The sequence below is a fragment of the Xiphophorus maculatus genome, chromosome 20, assembly GCF_002775205.1.
Source record: "Xiphophorus maculatus strain JP 163 A chromosome 20, X_maculatus-5.0-male, whole genome shotgun sequence".
NCBI lineage: Eukaryota > Metazoa > Chordata > Actinopteri > Cyprinodontiformes > Poeciliidae > Xiphophorus > Xiphophorus maculatus.
The window spans coordinates 29,572,460-29,592,579 of record NC_036462.1 but is presented as its reverse complement, the minus strand read 5'-3'; the positions used below and the strand labels follow the sequence as shown (position 1 = coordinate 29,592,579).

General features: G+C 40.3%; 2 protein-coding genes across 5 annotated transcripts in view; both read right to left on the bottom strand.

Annotated features, from left to right (window-relative positions):
* ptpra (protein tyrosine phosphatase, receptor type A) overlaps window positions 1-7,764 on the bottom strand; it is a 34,151-nt gene extending 26,387 nt beyond the window's left edge. The window contains exon 1 of one of the 3 annotated variants that reach the window (XR_002751850.1): window positions 7,294-7,764. The gene's annotated coding sequence lies outside the window, so the exon portion shown is untranslated. The remainder of the gene's footprint in view (window positions 1-7,293) is intronic. The other 2 variants (XM_014472294.2, XM_023324728.1) reach the window with 2 other exon arrangements.
* A 2,631-nt stretch (window positions 7,765-10,395) lies between these two features.
* On the bottom strand, window positions 10,396-20,083 carry idh3b (isocitrate dehydrogenase 3 (NAD(+)) beta). Of its 2 annotated transcripts, none has more exons than XM_005808461.2 (11): window positions 19,993-20,083; window positions 18,797-18,970; window positions 18,534-18,654; window positions 17,333-17,393; window positions 17,123-17,255; window positions 16,825-16,958; window positions 16,582-16,684; window positions 16,281-16,427; window positions 15,449-15,543; window positions 15,303-15,363; window positions 10,396-11,392 (listed from the first exon to the last, which is right to left on the bottom strand). In XM_005808461.2, exons 1-11 carry the CDS (start codon window positions 20,032-20,034, stop codon window positions 11,306-11,308), a joined length of 1,158 nt encoding a protein of 385 aa, XP_005808518.1. In that variant the 5' UTR covers window positions 20,035-20,083; the 3' UTR covers window positions 10,396-11,305. The 2 variants fall into 2 exon arrangements, with proteins under 2 accessions (XP_005808518.1, XP_005808517.1); XM_005808460.3 differs by lacking the exon at window positions 10,396-11,392 and adding an exon at window positions 13,368-13,992.
* Between the last annotated feature and the right edge of the window lie 37 nt (window positions 20,084-20,120).

Here is a 20,120-nt window from a genome sequence, read left to right as displayed (position 1 = left end):
GATTTTGAGCCATGTCTTCCGTTTAAACAGGCTCAGAGAGAAATATTATTGTGGACAGAAAAGCAATGTGATGTTACCCCTGCTCATAAAATGAATAACTTTTCACTGCTTACAGCAGGAAGATTAGAAAAGTGTTTAAGACGATCCTCATATCTTCATATTGCATCGTCTCAAACAGAAATCAGGCAGTAGTCGAAGTCGAAACTTTACAAAATCCTGCGTTTGAAAATTTGAGGGTTTTCGATCTACATTAAGATCACTTGGAAGACAAAGTACAATGTACTGAAAGTCCTCAGGAGAGATGGAGGCTGGGCTGACTCCATCGCCTCACCGATATGACACAAGCAGTTCTTATCAAAGGGACTTACCATTCATGCAGAGAAATATTTCCTCTGGCTTTCTTACAAGGCATCCTGCTCCACTGGCTGCTGCAGTGCTGGATAATGCCCGTCTGTCTGTCTCCATTCATGGCATATTAATACTGTTTCTATGTCTTCACTGAGAGGGGGGGGGGTCTAAGGCAACAGGATCGCTGTGAATGCTTCTCTTCAGGGGAGACCGAAGTACGACTAACTCAGGCCTGCGAGGACTCCTGCTCCGAAACAGACCACAGATTATATGTCCCTGGTGCCACATACAACAGCCACAATCCTCTGGACTTCCCTTTCTGAGGGATACTACTCCCTGCTGGTGCGGTTTGTGTTCCCGCTGGCTTCATTCACGAGCTGGCGGAGTTGATAAAAAAGATGACGAAAAGCGTGGGGTTGCTATTCCGGCTAATTACAAGGGCGAGAGTGACCGCGCTGTCTCTTATTAAGCCTGTGATGATGATTCTGGCCCATCAGGCTGAATGAATGGATCAAGAAAACTCACTTGTTTTAATGAGCGAGACTGGTGAGTCATTGAAGCTCTGCTCCGTGTCTGCTGCTTTGTGGGGTTTCTCACAGGAGATGCCAGGGGCCTCTCAAGCTTTCCCACATTGGACACAGAGAGGATCTAAAGGCGCAAACCCATGGCCTCCCCACAAAAGCCACTGTGACCTTCAACTGGGTTTCCAAGCCAAAACGATGGCTCCCGGGCCACAATGAAACTTGATTCACAATCACCTCTGCTCTTTGAAACTCAAGCACCAGAACCGATTTCTAGATGCAGCTCAAACCGGATGTTGGATCTCATTTTACTTCATACAATGAACAAAATGTGCGGGTTCCGAAACACACGGCTCTCCGAATGCAGTCCCAACATGGCAACTTTAGGTGGCTTTATTAATACTGTTTTCTTTTTTTTAAATACTGGCTTCTTCTCTGTTCAGGATCTTTATATTAACTCAAACCTGTTTGAAATCCATGCGCAGTCCTTTAAATGTGCATCGTCATTTTAAAACCAGCTAGAGATGTACAGGTAAAAGATTCATAGTTGACCTCTGATGGCTGATTTTGTAAAGCTTTGACTAGCTGATGAGGTTTTGAATTCCTCTTTCAGAAATAGAAATGACAAAATACTCTTTCTACTTTCTGGATAAGCCGAAAACTTGGTCTCTGACAATAAAATATTCAGAGAGAACTAAGACTCCCCCCGTCCCGCCGCAACACAGCAGAGTGTTACAGATCAGTATCTGTCTACGTCTCTAAAAACCGATAAATACAGCAAAACCCTTTATGTTATGAAACAGTTTTCTATATGAATGTCAAGACAAACTGCATCACTTTTTTTTTAAATTTTTCTCTTTGTGAACACCATAAAACATAATAAAAGTCCATCATATCAATAGAAAATAAATTTTTCTACAGGACCCATTAAAAAGAGAAATAATAACTGCTGTGAGGTTCTGATTTACAGCGACCTTTTATCTTAATTAGTTGGGATCCTTGCGAAGCCTGTCAAAGGACCGGAGGCAGTGTCACACTATGTGATGTGAAAGCAAAAGTCATCACACAGCCTTACTGTTAAACAGGACTTTCATATTTCACAACGAACATGAAAGCATGCCAGAGTTCACATTTTAGGCAATCTTTAGCATTTTATGCTAACGCTAAGCACAATTGGTGTGCTTAGCATTGGTAGCATTTCTAACAGCTGTCCCTGTGTAGAGTAAGAGTTAGCCCAAGCTAACAGAAAACAACAGAAATTTCTGCAGGACAACCATGTCGCATATTTTCTCTTTGCTTTGATAGGACTTGTTGGTAATTTGAATTCCGGCATGCTGCAAAGTATTTCCGGTTAATCACGCGTCAGTCAGATTGTGACAGACAGAAAACTGTGGGAGCCAACAGAGTCTCACTTTCACTGTTTGCGAGCGTGAAAAACTCTTTGCCTGGTTTCACACTGCAGAACCTCATGCTTGGTTTTGTTTTTGGCCGAGATCCGATTTTCTTTGTGTGGATGTTTACATTATGATTTTAATGCGAACACCACCGGACTCCTGCTGTAATTAGCTTGTACTTAGCATTGTTGGACACGATTAAATAGAGAAGCAGTCCCAATGTCTGCCAGGCTTGTTTTGTCCACTGTTTACACTTGATTATGCCGCTTCCTGCCTCCTCCAGTGTATAGTGTGTGACTTTTCTGTCACACAAAGTGACAGAAAAGTCTGATGAAATGGGTCACACGTGGCCTAGAAAGCCAGATTTGGGCTACTTTTGCCTGCAGAGTGACTGTAGCCAAAATTCATTCAAATTTTGAGTTTCATTTGTTCCCATTTACTAAAACCTCTTTTTAGTATCCCTAAAACCAAAGAAAAAGGTTTTAGTAAATGAATTTTGTCCTGGACTCAATCATTTGCGTTGTATACTCACCAGGAAAGTCCTTTGGTCCGGCCCAAAAGCAAACTTTTTTTTTTCCATTTGGTGCAGTTCGCTTTCACATTGTGAACTGTTTAGCATACGGACTATAATTTGTAAACGAAGCTATGTGGGTAATGATCATTGCTCCCACTGGATAGAAATAATGGGGGCGGGACAAAGCACAGACACAGAAAAACAAACTTTGGAAGTCCTGCTTGCTGCATTTCTGTTTTCTGCAAACTTTTGCTGTTAATAATATAACATTATTATTATAAGCCTAAAAGCCTTTAATAAGCCATTATTATAAGCATTATAAGCCTGGCGGGTCACCAGGCTTTACTTGCGCCTCCACCAGGGTAAGTATTGCTTATTTTTTGAAGTCTTTTTAAATGTTTGCATTTTAAGGATTTATAGTTGGTGTTCAGGTATTCTTCTTCCAAACTTTTAACAACACATAATTATCAAGTGACATTTTCAAATTTCCTGTCAACTTTAAACATTTTTTAAATCAAAAACACGGCGAGCCGCTGAACGAACGACTGCCCTAGCACCCAACCACCGTGCTTTATGCAAGTTTTCTGGAGGAAAACTTGAATAAATAAATAGATAATAACTTAATGTAAGTACATTTCAGTGTTTATTGCTACACAAAGTGGCAATGGTACAGTTCTACTATTATTAAAGGTCATATTGTCTCCAACAGTTATTTCTTTGCAGGAATACAAAAAGAAAAATGGTGGAGTAAAACTGCTGTTTTAAGTTTTCTTCAGCAGATTCCAAAAGTTATCGCAGCCCCTGTGACTCACTGCGTCTGAACTCTACATTTAAAAACAATGCCTCATGCTCAATGAAGCTCTCATTCATAATTTGGAGCGGATTCCTGGCATTGTTCTCCCGTGTGAGATGGTATTTAAAGGAATCAAAAGCTACGTACTGACTCAGTAAAAGCCCTGAATAACTTGTTGCTGTCTAATCACTGCTGCCCTTTTGCAACTTCAACATGTCACTTAAAATCCTAATTAAAAGTTGAAGATCTCATTAAGAAAAAGGAAGAAAATCTGGAAGAAAAATGTTTTGCTGCAGGTTCAGAACGGGCAAAAACAAGCATTTGTTAAGATTAATAAAAGCAATGAGCAAACATTTTAATTAACAGTTAAACGGGGAGCAGAAGAAGCCGTTTAACTTGGGCTTGCTGTAGTAATTCAGCAAGCCTAGGTTTTGTATAAAAAGGGAAAATCACCCAAAAGTGACAGTGATGATGTCAGACGTGAACATCCCACTGCACATGTCCCCTCATTTTCCTCAGGAAGATAAGGAAAACTAATCAAAAAGACAAGAATCAGAAGCTCAACTTTAAAAAACACGTCTTGGCAGCGTTTCATAACCCAGTGTCTTCTAGTTAGACTTAAAAGAAAAAAGGTTCCAGTAGGGTAAATTCTTATCGGACCATTTTTTAAAAGACAACACTCACGCCATAGGGAAATATAAATATTCTCCAACTATGGCTCTCAAAAATGATTGAAATCAAGTGAAGTCTGGCACCAACTGTGAACTGCTTGGTTTAAGAGGTGAGGAGTAACACAACTAATTTTCCTTTATAGTCAATATATGGTAAAAGTCAATCAGCGCTGCTCTAAACAAAGCCCTGAAAGAAGGACGAAAACCAGAATTTGATACTTTAACTAGATCACATGAAACTCCCGCCATATCAAAAGTATGAAGATTTGCTTCATCGTGTGAAGGAACAACATGACAACAACTGCAGACAGAGCAAAGCTGAATCATCCTGGATAAATTCCTTCCATGCATTTGATTCTGTTCATCGTCGATCAATCACTAATGAACACGCATCAATTTCTTGTACCTGCGTAAAAAGCAGAATTGCAGTGCTGCTTCATACTAAAAAACCTGTTGGCCTATTGGTGGAAACAAAAACATCCCTCCAGCCCCACCCAAAGAGCCAGCTCACAATATTGTGCCACAAACCTGAAACTGTGACATTTCACAACACCGAAGTAATCTACATACTGAAATCTCCCACAGAAATCCCACGAGGCAGTTTTTTTCCGAGCTACACTTCTTATTTTTAGAAACTAGGACAATTGTAAAGTGTGATGCGAGTATCAGTCAGTCCTCCACTGAAAGGCTTTCAGCTTCCTAAGTCAGAAATAACTCAGGTTTCCTTAAAATAGCCGAGTAGATGATGACAGCCCTGTTTCCCTGTGTCATACGGGCAAGGCGCACTTCTCTCGGTTCTGCAATTTAGTGCCGATGACAAGGTGCTGTGTGACAAGTGGACGTGGCGCAACAGCTTCTATGGGAAAGCAGCGAACGTGTTCGGGCCTGACGAGCAGAGGTCAAGATACGGGTCTGAAAAATGGAGTCACACGGGTCGGGAGGGCGTGCGGCTGCGAGTTTTGCGACTGGAAGCCGCAAAGACGACACGACCTCCGTGAAGCTGGTGTGGACAAAAAGGCAGAGCGAGGAATCGCATAAATGAGCTGCAGTGCGTTGAACCGAACCAGATGTTGGGGGTTTGAGATCCGGGCGGCAGATATGACAAGTCAGGGATTCCTCCTGGCATCGATGCAACGATTCTGCTGGGAACTTCCGCACCATCGGCTTGAACTTTTACACATTTTGTCTCGATCTTACATCTACTTGAATTTATTTCATTGAGACGTTATGAGATAAACCAACACAAAAAAGGAGAGCGTATTTTGTAGTGGACGTGTGAGGGAAATAAGTGGTTTTCGACTATTTTATACAAATAAAAATCTGACAAAACGTGCCATTCATTTGTAACCAGACTCCCAGAGGAATACTCTGTAGAACCACTTGTTTTTTGCAATTCCAGCTACATGTCCATTTAGATACGTCTGTACTAGCGTTTCACCGTTACACACTGATATTCTTATCCAGTCCTGCCGAGAGAGCAAGGTCTGGACTTTGACTGAACCTTTCAAACACTTGAATATCTTGTGATCCAAGCCGTTTCATTGGAGCTCCGGCTGTACATTTAGGATCGCTTTCCTCACTGTAAGCTGAAATCTCGCTCAAATGTTTTGCATCGTCAAACCGACTGTCTTCCACGGTAACCCGGTTTCACTGTAACTTCTGAAGGAGAGCATGCACACAGCATGATGCTGATGCTGCCACCACCATGTCTGCCACGAAGACGGCCTCATCAGGGTGCAGAGTTCATTTCAGTGTCCTGCAAGACCAACGCACACTCTTTGACGTGTTTGTTGTGCTGCCTACTTGGCTTGTGGAGAACTGCAAAGAAACCGTCTTGGTGACGTCCTTCAACTCTTCCGTAAAGAGTGACAAGATGATAGTTGTGAGTTACTTGCCAGTTTACGTGGACGGGCAGGTTTAGCTAGGTTTGCTCTTGCAACTTAAGGTTTCCTTAAAGCTCTCCACAACTTTCTCCTTGGTCTAAACCTCTGAGGCCTTCACTGAACAGCTGGATTTTATTTAGCTGAATGCACAGCATGCATTAATTTTCTTTATATTGGTCTACTACGTAAAATCCACATTAAATACAGTGACGGGTGTGCTTTTAACGCGACAAAACGTGGAAACGTTCAAGGGGCGTGAATACTTTTGCGAGGCAAAAAAAAAAAAAAAAAAGTTTGACTTGCCATTACTGGTGACTGTTTTGTTTTGTTTTCTTTTTCTTTCCTTCTCCCACATAATCTGTACCCGGAGCTTCTGCAAACTGAAAGCAAAGTAATTCATAAAAATAAAACTGATATGATTTGCTCGGTTACACCCAGTACTCTGACAGAGAGGAGGGTATTAATCATTACTAAAACTTTTGGGAGAGGCAGTAAGAAGGGGGGGGGTGGGAGGGAGGCGGAGTGTTTCAGCCAGCATCGGAAGAAGCGTCAGTGATTTGATGGAGAACACATTTGAACGCTAGTGACGACCTAACCTCACAAAGGGGACCCATAGGTCCTCCACTCACGGACCCCCAGCTAAGCTCCCCACCCTCAATCTCTACATGTGTAATAACAAAGCATTGATCAATACAGCGGACTTTCCAGTGAGCCAGTCCAGAGACCCCCCCCCCCCCCCCCCTCCTCCTCTTTGTTCCCGTGCCACCGCAACCGCATCCGTGTTGGCACAACAACCCCACTTCTGCCTCTCTTTTCCTATATAGCTTGTCGCACTCAAGAGTTGAGCCCCCCCCCCTTTCTGAGAGCCCCCTTTGCTAAAATAAATAAATAAATAAATCCCTCCCTGCCTCCGAGCTACTTCTGAAACGTTCACGGTTTGCAACCATTAAACTCAAGCCCGCTTCTTGTCCATTTCCACTGACATATAAGGGGCTCTCTGTGAGCCCGAAAGGAGGAGGATTGGGGAGGGAGGGGGGCACAAAGTGCTTGTTTGTGGGGTGATACAGTGTTACAGCGAGAGGAAACATGCTCGTACACAGCGACATTGTAACAAGTGGGGATTCGGCTTTTTTTTTTTTTTTTTGCGCAACAAAAACAAGTTAACTCACCACAAGTCCTGCGGCGCACAGATGGGAACCCGTACCTGGAGAAAAGATGGCCAAAAGAGGGGAGAGGATTTTATCCGCTCCTTCTCTTTCCACGTTTTTCCAACCCGGCCCCTGTCTCCACACCCCGGGAACAGAGAGGAGTGTGAGCGGGGTTGGGGGGGGGGAAGCGCAACCTGGGACACACTGCCAACACTTCGCAGTCAGTTTTTCCTGCTAAATCCAGATAAAGATGGCTCCCCCTGAAAAGCGCACCAGTTCTCCAGGATCTGCTGTCCGGTCGGAGGTTCCTTTGTTTGCCTCCTTGGATGGTAAAACCCCCCACAGTTTATCCGCTGTATCCGGGCGCGTCGGTCGACTATTCTAGTCCGCCATGTTGTGTGTCTGTCTGCATAGGAAGAATGGGAAGGAGAGCAAAAAAAAAGAAAAAAAATTCCCAGGCCAGGCCCCGACTCCTCTCCAATCTGTTTCTCCATACCAGGCAGCGCCCCCTGCTGGTAGAGCTTCATTTTGGACGCAACACACTGCAGCGCTCAGCAGGGGCATGTCCCAGAACATTTATTGCACATCTAGCAAGATTTTTTTCCTGTATTTATTCACGCAGAAGGATACCAGTAATTATAACTTGAGACTATATATATATATATATATATATATATATATATATATATATATATATATATATATATATATATATATATACTGCTCAAAAAAATAAAGGGAACACTCAAATAACACATCCTAGATCTGAATGAAAGAAATATTCTCATTGAATACTTTGTTCTGTACAAAGTTCCATTTGCACAACAGCAGGTGAAATTGATAGTCAATCAGTGTTGCTTCCTAAGTGGACAGTTTGATTTCACAGAAGTTTGATTTACTTGGAGTTATATTGTGTTGTTTAAGTGTTCCCTTTATTTTTTTGAGCAGTGTATATAAATTCCCTTCTCACCCACCGCGGGTGGTTCTTATCCTCTGAGCTCGGGTCCTCTACCAGAGGCCTGGGAGCTTGAGGGTTCTGCGCAGTATCTTGGCTGTGCCAAGGACTGCACATTTCTGGACTGAGATGTCTGATGTTGTTCCTGGGATCTGTTGTAGCCATTGGTCCAGTTTGGGGGTGACTGCCCCGAGGGCCCCGATGACCACAGGCACCACTGTGGTCTTCACCTTCCAGGCCCTCTCCAGTTCCTCCCTGAGGCCCTGGTATTTCTCTAGTTTCTCGTGCTCCTTTTTCCTGATGTTGCAGTTGCTTGGTATTGCTACATCTACCACAACGGCTTTCCTCTGTTGTTTATCCACTACGACAATGTCTGGTTGGTTCACCATTACCACATACCATATATTACCGTACATATATATATATATACATATATATATATATATATATGGCTTGAAATTAATCGTTTATTCTGTTTCTGTTTATTTCCCGTTTATTAAATGGTGACACATCTTTTGGTGGAGGCAGTATGATGATGTGGGGGCAGCATTTCCAGTAGTGGAACAACAAGACGTCATCACCTGAGGCAATCTCAGTGCAGAGAGACATCAACAAAGGTTTCTGGAAGCAGTAGCAAACAGATATCTATCCATTTTTAGGGCCTGAACTACTGTATATCGTCCAAGATGGCTGAGCTTGCTCTGGGGTTATTTGGGGAACATCCCCAGAATTTGGGAGAGGAGAAGATGGGCTGATCTGCTTGCAGTCTTGATCTCAACCCCAGCTAGAACTGCTGTTCAAGCCAGCATGATCCAACACTGCCAACATTTCTGACTGGCTGCTGCAAATGTTGGTTGAAGATTAAGATGTCATTCCCCAACAGCTGGTGACCAGCAGAAGGAGAAGGTGCCAGGCTGTTTGTTGAATGAATAAACTATTAAACTGCCAGGGTCTGGTTTCTTTAAACTGCAATCATCATCATTTCCTGCAAATGTCACCAAACTGGGTGTCACATGGCTCAGTGGTAAACCAGGCTGACAATATTTACACAAGTTTGGTACAAAAAAAACTTCACATCACCAAAATAAACCGTGCCCAGGTAAAAAAATAAAATAAAAATGGCAGTAAAAATAACATTTGTTAGGCCTCTTTTCTTGAAATGGAGCAGGTTTTTGTCAAAGAACTCAGTCATTTTTGAGCCAAAACTTTCAAATGTGTGCTAAAGTAAAGATAACTAGTTTATTTAAGTGCAAGCATACATTCAGATCAACTAATCATAACCCAAGAAACTACAGAAGTCCAGAACTAAATCTGACAGAAAATCTGAGCAATAAATCGACCAGATTGGGAAAGTGAGGGCAACAATTTGATAAAGACACAGCCTTCTGATTTACTCAACCAAATGAGACTAAAATTGAATCACAGGTGCTTTATTTGAATTAAAAGGGCATGCACACTTTTGCAACCCAGAAGTCAGAGGGTTTTTTTTTTTGTCCATTTTACACTTCCCTCTTTGTCAGTTAAATTTTCAACATATACGACACAATAAAAATAATTAATTTATTATGATCTTATGTCTTTATCTCGCAAAAGCCTATAATTGCAACAAGGATGTTACACTTTTGAGATGCCCAGTATATCAGCATTTTGTATTAGATTATTGGAGTTGATTACTTTTGCTTAGGAATGTTCTTTTTTTCCCCCAAAGCCTTTACATTTAGTAACATAAAAAGTATACATAAATGTAGTTAAGTAGTTTATATTACAGGATTTTGAATGGAATGTGTTTGAGAGCCAGACTCTTATTCGTGTTCTTCTGCTTTAATGCCTTAGATCACAGATGTCAAATTCCAGTCCTCAAGGGCCGCTGTCCTGCAGTTTTTAGATGTGCCACAGGTACAAAACACTGGAATGAAATGACTTAATTACCTCCTCCTTGTGTAGATCAGTTCTCCAGAGCCTTAATGACCTAATTATTCTATTCAGGTGTGGTGCAGCAGAGGAACATCTAAAGGTTGCAGGACTGGAGTTTGACAGTCCTGCTTTAGAAGAATGAATACTTGCTAAAGAGTAAGTAAAATGTTGTCTAATTGTCAAATATTCTATGTGTTTTACTGAATAAAACCATGGTAAAAAAACAACAACATTAAATGCCTTAAAAGACACCCTTTGTATGAATCTACGTTTAATGCATCTTCTATTAAAAGCTTTCGGGATTCAAACCTATACAGTATGAGTAATTTCCAGGTGATAAAACATACAGAAAAAAGTATATTTAAGGAAGTCTTTAAAAGCTGATTATCTAAGTTGAGTTTGGGTTAGTCTTACTATTTCAGTAGGTAAAAAGATTTAACAAACTATTGAAGACATTCTGAAAACTGGCGATCAATATGCTTGCAATACAGTACAGCGTAATCCGTGTGAATCTCTCCAGCTCTGTTGTCCGGTGTTGTACTTCTGCAATCCTGCTGGGCGACAGCAACATCAGCCATAGTTCACATGTGACTAACACAAAGATCCTCATATGACTCCTACACGGCAGACTTTCCAGCTCCACCTGATCGGCATGTGTCAGGAAAAGAGGAATAAGTAAGTTCTAGTTGCTCCAAGGAAACACATGCTGACCGAAGCCACCCACGGCTGTGATGAACCTTTAATACCACTAAATACTGCATCAGGTTTCCATTAAGAGTCATGAGACTGCTTCACACTCTTGCTGTTACATCTCATTTTTTATTCACATTTCGCCATAAGTGAAGCGATATGCTAAAAACCGCCGTTAATAAATAATCAGATGTATAAATCCATCACGTTTTGACTGCTGCTAAGTGACCTGAAATAAAGCCATTAGGCAGAATTTTACAGTTTTGAGAAAGCAAAAGGTTGGCGTAGATGATGTATGCTTGCAACTGTTATTGTTTTTCTTCAAAATGCCACTTTAAACGATGTTTTGTGAACATAACGGTGCAGATTTTCTGTGTTTTGTAGTACATTGCTGAGACAGTGCACAGTCCATGACAGAAGGCAAAGAAAAAAACTGAATGTGTGCGTGTGTCTCAGCAGCTGACAGATTTGCATTTACAAAGCTATGACTGGCAGGTTAGCAATGACGGCCCGGGTGAATTCATCGCATGTCGAGTAGCCCCCCAGGTCTCCGGTGCGCACCTGCCACAAACATAAGGACAGCGTGTTACCATGTGCACAGCTGCTGCAGCACATGTCCACGTTGCAGTGTCGTGGCCTGCATGTCGGAGAGCCTTTGATACAGTAACTGTACTCGCAGAGCAAGCCGAACAGGACGAGTGAGTAAATGTCGCTGCAGGGAAAACATCCGCTCTTCAATTTTTTGATAAGTTGGAAACGCGTCTGTCCATCAAAGCTGTGAAACAGAGCAATGCCTTTCAAGTGTTCCTGTTGGCTTAGATATTTGTGGTGTACATCTCCCTGCTCTGGGCTACGTTGCAGTGCATTTCTTGCAAGCCTTTATTTCCTTCCACTTAACTTGCCGTTGACAAAGCTGGAAACAGCTGACCATGAGTGGTTAACTGCTTTATCGAGGGACTTTTGTGACTTACCCTACGTGTGGTTTCAATGACGCTGCTTGTTTTACAGTGAAGTCAGCAGTTTCCCATGATTCTGTAGGCCTTGACAAAACATTTTTGCATTTAAAATCATTCTTAGTGATACTTTGCCATCCAGAGGACCTGAATGTGGGGCTTTCTTCTGTTGTAAGCTGCAGTCACCAAACACAAGCCGACAGATATAAACTTGAAATCTGTCACTCGTCAAAATGAGAATGTGCATACAGACATATATTGTTCTGCGAGTTCTGTTTAGGAAAAAAAACCCAAAACATGGCTAGTCAAGTGCCGATGGAGAAATGCCATGATATCTTTTCGTTCTGCTTTTACATTTCTGTTATACGTCAACATGTTGACAAGTCAAGGTTATGTATTCTTATAAATTAGTTTTATGGAAGTGATATTTTAAGAACGTTAAAATATCACCTGCCAGAGAGGTGCCTTTTGTACAGAGAACGATGAACGCTGACAAATAAAATCTCAAGGGAATCTTACATCAGGGGAATGCTGTCTCCATGGATCTTGACACTAATTCAGTGCTTTTTCTTCAGCCTATGGTGCTTTCATCGGGCAAAATTACATCAGAGTAGAAATGTTGGAAGCACCAATAGCCTGAATAAAAATACAGTGAATTAAGTCAGTTTTTGTAAAGTTTCTGTGAACAGAGCACATTACAAATAATGCACTTTATGTAGACATATATATAAATGTATATATCTATATATATGTGTGTGTGTACTTTACATATAATAATTATTATATATAATGCAATGATATGACATTATATGTAATAATCTAGCTGCTTCACAAAAAGATTTCTTATCAGTAGGCAAAGTTAAAATGTAGCTCATGACAGTAGAAATAGAAACATGATGGAAGCATGGATTTTTGCATAAGGTGCATCTCCCTTACATCAATTTGAACTTTATTTGGTTTTTTACTAAGTTATGTGTACTTCATTACTGATGGGAAGTTTTGCCCTTCTAAGCTACAACATAATGAATAAACCTAAAGTGAAAAGTCTACAAAAGCACAAACATATCCCATATGTTACCATGAATGTAGCGACACTCAAAGGCTTCCTATTCATTTTCCACATCAAAACTCCGTACTTTTTATATACCAAATTTCAGAATTTTAAAAAAATGTTTTTTAACTATGTTTAGAACATCTGAGTGCAAACTATTTGAATAAAATGCTTGGATAACATAACATTGATTCCTTTTGATGGCATGTGAACTAAAGTAGATCTGTTTCATTTCAAAATCTAAGATTCTTGCCATTTTGTTGCTTTGTACTTGTGACGTGCGATGACAATAAAGTTGAATTCTAATTCTAATTAATTAAAATTAAAATGTTTTGGGTTTTTTTAAACATTTAGTGTAAACTGATGCTTTTATACTGTTTGTAAAAACAAATGAAAATATCAATGTTTAAACCACCATAGATTAGAGATGGAAAAAAAACCCTCTAAAATTGTCATTTTATTTTGGAATGTGTTTGTGCCGATTCTCAAACAGAACTGAAAAAACAGAGTACTGAAAGTCACAATGTTAAAATATAGTTATGACGTGGCAAAAAAACCCTTTATTTTAATCCTTTAGAAACTGGAATAAAGTCTGAAAATAAAAATACTTTTCTACCACGGGCTTGGGAAAATAATAAAGAGGCAACCTTTATATAGCAGCTTAGATTATGTCCATTTAGAAAAAAATCGCAAGGAACTGACTAGATTAAACCTGTAACATAAGTTTACCTATTAATATAACCCCAAATAATGGAAATGCTAAAGTTGAGAGTGATTATGGAGGTAAAGGGACTGCAGGCAGGGAGAGGAAACAGAAGACAAAAAATATGGGATGGAAATCTGCATAAACTGTATTTGTTTTTTCCACAAAGTGTCACAAATCACTGCTTTTACATCGGCTCGATCGCACATACATTAAACATAAACATTGGAGGCCACTAATGTCAAAGCAGAGTAACACATATGGAACACAATATGGAAGTGGGGAGGGTTTTCAGTCTTAACATGCCTTCAGGTCATGTTAGGATCAAGGTCCACATTTAAGGCAACATGAGGAAGGTGGGATCTTATTAGGTGGGTGGGTGTCGCAGGTTCTCCACTACTGCTTGCACAAAGTCGCCAGTGGTAGAGTACCCGCCAAGGTCTCGTGTTCGAACCTAGGATGTGCACAAAACACATGTATGCAAACAGCAGACACACAGAGGTCAGCGGGGTGCAGGGACAGACGGGAGTGACAGGAAAAGAAGCGGAGGAGCAAACAGATGACATAAGGTCAGCTTTTTAAGGATTTTGATATTTGCCAATAGCTTCACAAAAAAACAGCTGGTTGGGGTGGTGGGAATTGGTGTTGGAGGAGGTTGCACAGCTGCAATGAATGCATCAAATACGAGCAATGCTGTCGGGAGTCAGTATCAACATGCTGTACCCGTCACAGTAGCATGCTTCTTGCATTCAGCACACATTAATAACCAAATGTGGGGCAGCTAAAATATTGGGCCGCGAAAAAGTATTTCACCAACTTTTTGTAATGTTTTGTAGAAAGTTGTGGCCTTTAGTAAGGCACTCAGTGAATTTAAATTAATGCCAATTCAAGTTTTGTTCACATTATACCTGGAGGATGTTTTACTGAACATATATATATATATTTTTAGATTAATCCAGGTACACCCCAGGGTTAGATTCTTGGCCTGTTTCTTTTCAAATAATACGGACCAATTTGTCTGGTAACATCTTAGTTTCTGTTTCAAGAAATGAAGCTCAATATTTGGAGACGATTGCAGTTTGTTTTCCCAAATGGCACAATTTTTGTGGAGGTTATTAATTTACATTTACAAATATTAAAGTAATTATAAAACAAGTCTAACAAGCAATATATTTAAATCTAAATTATACCGTTAGAAAAACAAACTACATATATAGATATGAATTATCACCACCAACATTTATTTAATTTACTGGTATGTGTTTTATTATTCACTACTTTATTTTGTGTTATTGGGTCATTATGGGTGTTTTGTTTGCACTTTACTTTGTATCTTAAACCTGTAGGTCATGGACAGAAAATATGACCTGAAAGAGGATAATAATTACGAACAGCAGAGAATAAAAATGTTAGAAAAATAAAGCATAATAGAAATCCAGCAGGCCTGACACAGATGTTAGTGAATCAAAGGCTCTCCAACACACAGGTTGTTAGTCAGGTTGTTAAATTTGCAGGCCAAAAACTGCTAATGTTACACCACAAACTGATCAGAGAAAAAAAAAACTGTTCAGACTTGCTCAATCAAAACATAGGCTGGAATTTGATTCTTATGGTATTCTACATGCACAGGATGCTTGGAAAGATAACATTTTCAGTTATTGACCTGCAAATTGGAGCATAAAAGTATGTTATTTAAAGAGCATGAGTTTCATTAATAAGCATGAAGTCTTCAAACTCAGCGAGTACCACAAACAACTATGTTACCTTTCCCTGTTTGATGACTTTCTTGACAGCTTCTGACACCATTTGGGAGTGGTACTCCAGACTGCAGCAGAATACAGGAAAAGTTAAAAGGCAGGCCAGGAAACAACGTGTCCTGTGGCTGTTCATAAATAGATTAGGAAGCTCACTTGAGGTGCCTCAGCATGTTAGCAGCACTGAGGAGCATTGCTGTGGGGTTGGCGATGTTCCTGCCCACTGCTTGCGCAAAGGGGTGGCGAGCTCCCTGGAGGAAAAAAAAAAGGCAGGAAATGAAGCAACCAATGAAAATGCAGTAATCCAAACCGTCCCTAATGCCACGTTTTCCCCTTTCGTCAAACAAATTTTGACCCTTAAGCAAGAATGAATAGCGTGATAATTATTTTTGATTCAGGATTTGTAGAGTCAAAGCAAATGAGTAGAAAATAAAAGTTTGATAACAAGCAGATAAACTTTAAGTCGACAACTTTAGGCTCATACATTTACACTTTAATCTGTAGGGCCCAGCATAGGACCTTGTGGTTCACCACTAGGAGCCTTCATTAAACCAGATTTAAAATTGTTTATTCAAATATAATATCTATTGTTTAGAAAGATTTTCATCCAAGAATGTGGAATGTGTCTCACATCAAATCTCTCCAGCTCTTGGTCTATAGTGTCAATAAAACGTGCCACAGTAAATGTACTCTCATCTATTGCTTTTGCTAGATATTTTGCGACGTAAAACCAGCTGCATTTCTGTTATGAAGGTGAACCTGTGTCATTTCTGTGTGTCGCTGCTTTTGAAAATAATTAGGATAGTTTCCTGCATATTACTTCTATGTTAATGATGGAATTTAATTGATCTAAAAACAGCGCAGGTTAATTTGTTACTTTAACTCTTGAATGTTTAGCTTCTGCCCTTACAGTGTATGTGACAGATGCGTCACAGACTCACTGAACTTTGACTCAAACAGAAGGAATTGATTTATTCAAGAAACTCACAGTTTCAAAAACAGCATATTCTGCACTGTAACTTTCCCCTGGAACGACTCCGGCTCCTCCAACCAGTCCTGCTGCCAAGTTATCGATGATATTTCCATACAGGTTGGGCATGACCAGTACGTCAAACTGGTAGGGGTTCTGAACCAGCTGTAAGAATGAAACAAGTAAATCTTAAATTAAAGTTGGAAAAAAAATGAAAGAAAATACAACACCAAAGACCATGGCAATACTGTAGTGTGGCGAGGTAGAGAGAAATAACGCACATAAAAACAGCAGGGTGAAATATTAAGGCTGTAAATACCTGCATGCAACAGTTATCGATGATTATGTTCTCATGTTTGATTTTGGGGTAAAGTTCCGCCACCTCTGCACAACTCTGCAGAAACAGCCCATCGCCTAGTTTCCTGGAATAACACAACAGAAAAGGATGGACATTGCTATAACTGTGGCACAAATTATCACTGCAATTGACAAAGTTTTAAAAATCAACAGACAAAAAAATTAATTCAAATTTTGAATGAATTTGTCCTAAAGATGCCCTCACATGATGTTCGCTTTGTGAACTGCTGTGACCTTGCTTCGACCTGTCTTAGTGGCGTAGTCAAAGGCAAACTTGGCGATGCGTCGTGACTTCTCTCTGGTGATGATCTTCAAACATTCGATCACACCGGGCACACTCTACGAACAGTTACACGGTGATGGTTTTAATTGGAGAAAGAGAAAAGAAAACTAAAACACTGAAATAGAGGAATCAAACATTTTATGACAGATATTAAATCCAGCCTTTCTGTTAGAATTTTTCAGATTGTCTGGCAGCAGTAGACTTAAGGGGAACAGTTTACCTCGTGCTCCAGGGAGCTGTACTCCCCCTCGGTCTGCTCGCGAATGATGACGAGGTCCAGGTTGTTATGGCGAGTGCTGTAGCCGGGCAGGCTGCTCACACGGACCACGTTAGCAAACAGGTCCAGTGTGCGCCTGGGGAAACAACCGAGACGTACGATAATTTTTAAACACAGCAGATACAATTTTTTTAAGAGTGTCTATGTAATTACCTTAGTTTCATTTCAAAAGACTCCAACTCCCCTTTGTTCTCCATTGGTGAGTGAATCTTTCCTAGTTGACAAAAAAAAAAAACAACAACAAACAAACATAAAAAGCAGATATGCTAAAGTTTATTATGCATTATAAAGTTACAGCAGATATTTGGATGGATGGATATGACAAAAAAAATCCAATCATGCAAGTAAAATCATAATCACAATCCTGTTGGATTACTATCTACTAAAGGCTAGTAGTGCAAAAAAAAAAAAATCTAAAACAATAAAAACCTAATAAGGTTCAGCTAAAGTTCACTTTTGCTATGTAACGGTATGAACATTTTGTATCATGATTATTTTGTGCAACTTAATCACACACATGAATTCAGACAATATTTTAGAGCAGAATATGTTGTAAGCAGTGTTTATTAGATTTATGCTATTTGTAGTTCAGAGCGCTTTATACATGAAAAAGGCTTCTGTTTTGTTGACCAAGGTGTCACTGTTTTAGCTGCCCTGTGTAATCGCAGTCTCAGATAAAATGCTGGCAGTCCAATAAAAATGACATGCTAGTAACGTCACGAAGAGTGCAAACACCCAGTTAAATGTAAACCAGCTCACCATTAGCCGCCAGGCAGCGCAGTGGCAGCTGAAGGAGAACGCTGGTCTTACAGGTGCTTTAAATATCCCTGCCTTGCTTTCCCTCCCTTCTGCTCAAGTGGATCACAATATGTCTGAGACAATGTGTTAAGTGTTACAACCGCGCCAGCTGCTAGATCGGAGACTATAGGATGTTTCAAAGACAACTGAGCGGATCTAGATCTTGAAGAAGCTTTCGCAAAGACAAGAGTTAAAAGAGCAACAATATCCTTAGGTAGAGGTAACAGAACATATTGTCAGAGTTCAAACATATTTACTACACTCCCCCGTAAAATGAAAGGAAAACAATTCAAAATCTGTTGCGTTTCACAATAAAGTGAACATGATTTGGATGTCAACTCTATTCCTTGTTTTATTCATGGCAAGAGTTTGGAACAAGTGTGATTGGATGGATGAATCTTTTTAAAGTCTACAAACAGATTTTCTATACTGATCCAGACTTGAAATATATGTGGATGACATTTCATGCTCTATCAGACCCGTAGGAACCTACTTTATTACACATTTCAAATCACATATTCTTAGTGACTGCGGTGCCGCAGAAAATAGACCTTACCTTTAATAGCCACTCTATTGCTTTTCATCGAGTCCAATAATTTCTCTAGTCTTTCGTCAGACGCCCTGTTCTGCACTTCACTGATATAGAACTCATCGAATTCAACAGGGATGTCGCCTGCCTAAAGATAAGGACAAATAAAATTTGTATTAAAGACACACCAGTATGAACCTATGAAACTGTGGAATTTTTGTCTTCAAACTGACTCTGACTGCACATTATATGGAAACAGGAGAGAGGAGGCCGTTACTCCAGTGCTGTACCTTAAAGACATCCTTGACTGCAGTCATCAGCTCAGGTCCCACTCCATCACCTGGAATCATAGTGACTTTGAAGGTACTATCAGCACGGGCAGGTGGGGCTTCGGATCCACAAAGACTTGCAGAAACACTTAAAGGTCTAGAGACCAGCTGATGCAAGCGGGCGCCTCCCAGGCCCTAAGAAATGTCAACAATAGTTTACATTTTTCCACTATCACAGACGCAAATTTCAAAGCATAAAAAAGGGGGGGGGGAAAGCAGGGATTTTCCTTTTTGTTTCCCCTACAATGAATTACTCAAATCCCAGGAGGGTTGTTTCCAAAGTGAGCAACTCCAACAATTCTAACCTTTCTGCGTTTCATTTTAAATATATGAAGCTCTAATGTGACTTAACATGTTCAGAAACATCAAGATGTAAAGAATGATTTACATATGATTGCAGGATACTTGCACAAATTCTCTGTTTGCATAGAAAAACGTTGCTGTTTTATATTACGGTACTAACAACTAAATACAACTGACGGTGAAACTGGGGATCATCTTCTCCCACAAAAAAAAAACAAACAAACTCTAATTAATTCCTTGCTTGTGCACACAATCTTGTCCAATAAATCTGATTCTGACGTGTCATATTCAAGCAAATGTGCTAATTACACAAATGTTAGTGTTTTAAGTCATTTATGAGATGCATCATCATCCAAAAAAGCCTCGGTGGGTGACCGGGTAGGTTAGCTGGATGCTAGGAGGGATGAAGGGTGTGGCCGTGGGTGTGACTTTGAAGTCCAACCTTGAAACAGGTAAGAAAACCTTCGACTGTTGAAAATTAGATTGATCCGTTACTTTGATGTTCTCCAGTTATATAGCAATTAGCAAATAAATAAAGCTAACAGGATATCCCAGAACGGCCGAGATACTTTTAATAACTAACAGATACAATACAGGAAGATAACTCTGCTCTATTGACCACCAAAGTTAGAAGAAAACGTTTTATTTATTTATTTTTTGTTAAACTTTGCTAAGGTGTGTCTGTCAATTTTCCGAGGAGGGCTCTTGATTAGACATATGCCACAAGTTGAAGTTTTCTGCCGTTTCTGTGACAGCTGAAAAAAAACCCTTTGCCTGAGTTTGACAAACCTCACTTCTCCGTTCTAACAGGTGTAATAACCCTGTTATCCTGTCAGCATCCTCTCAGCACTCACCTTGGCCAGCGCTAATGCCGTTCCTCTCAAGGCGGCCGCCATAGTTCCTCGAGAAGCTGGATGACTTCTTCTGTGGCAGATTACTGGCGCAATGCCCCAAACCACGAGACAACACCTCCCCCTTCAGG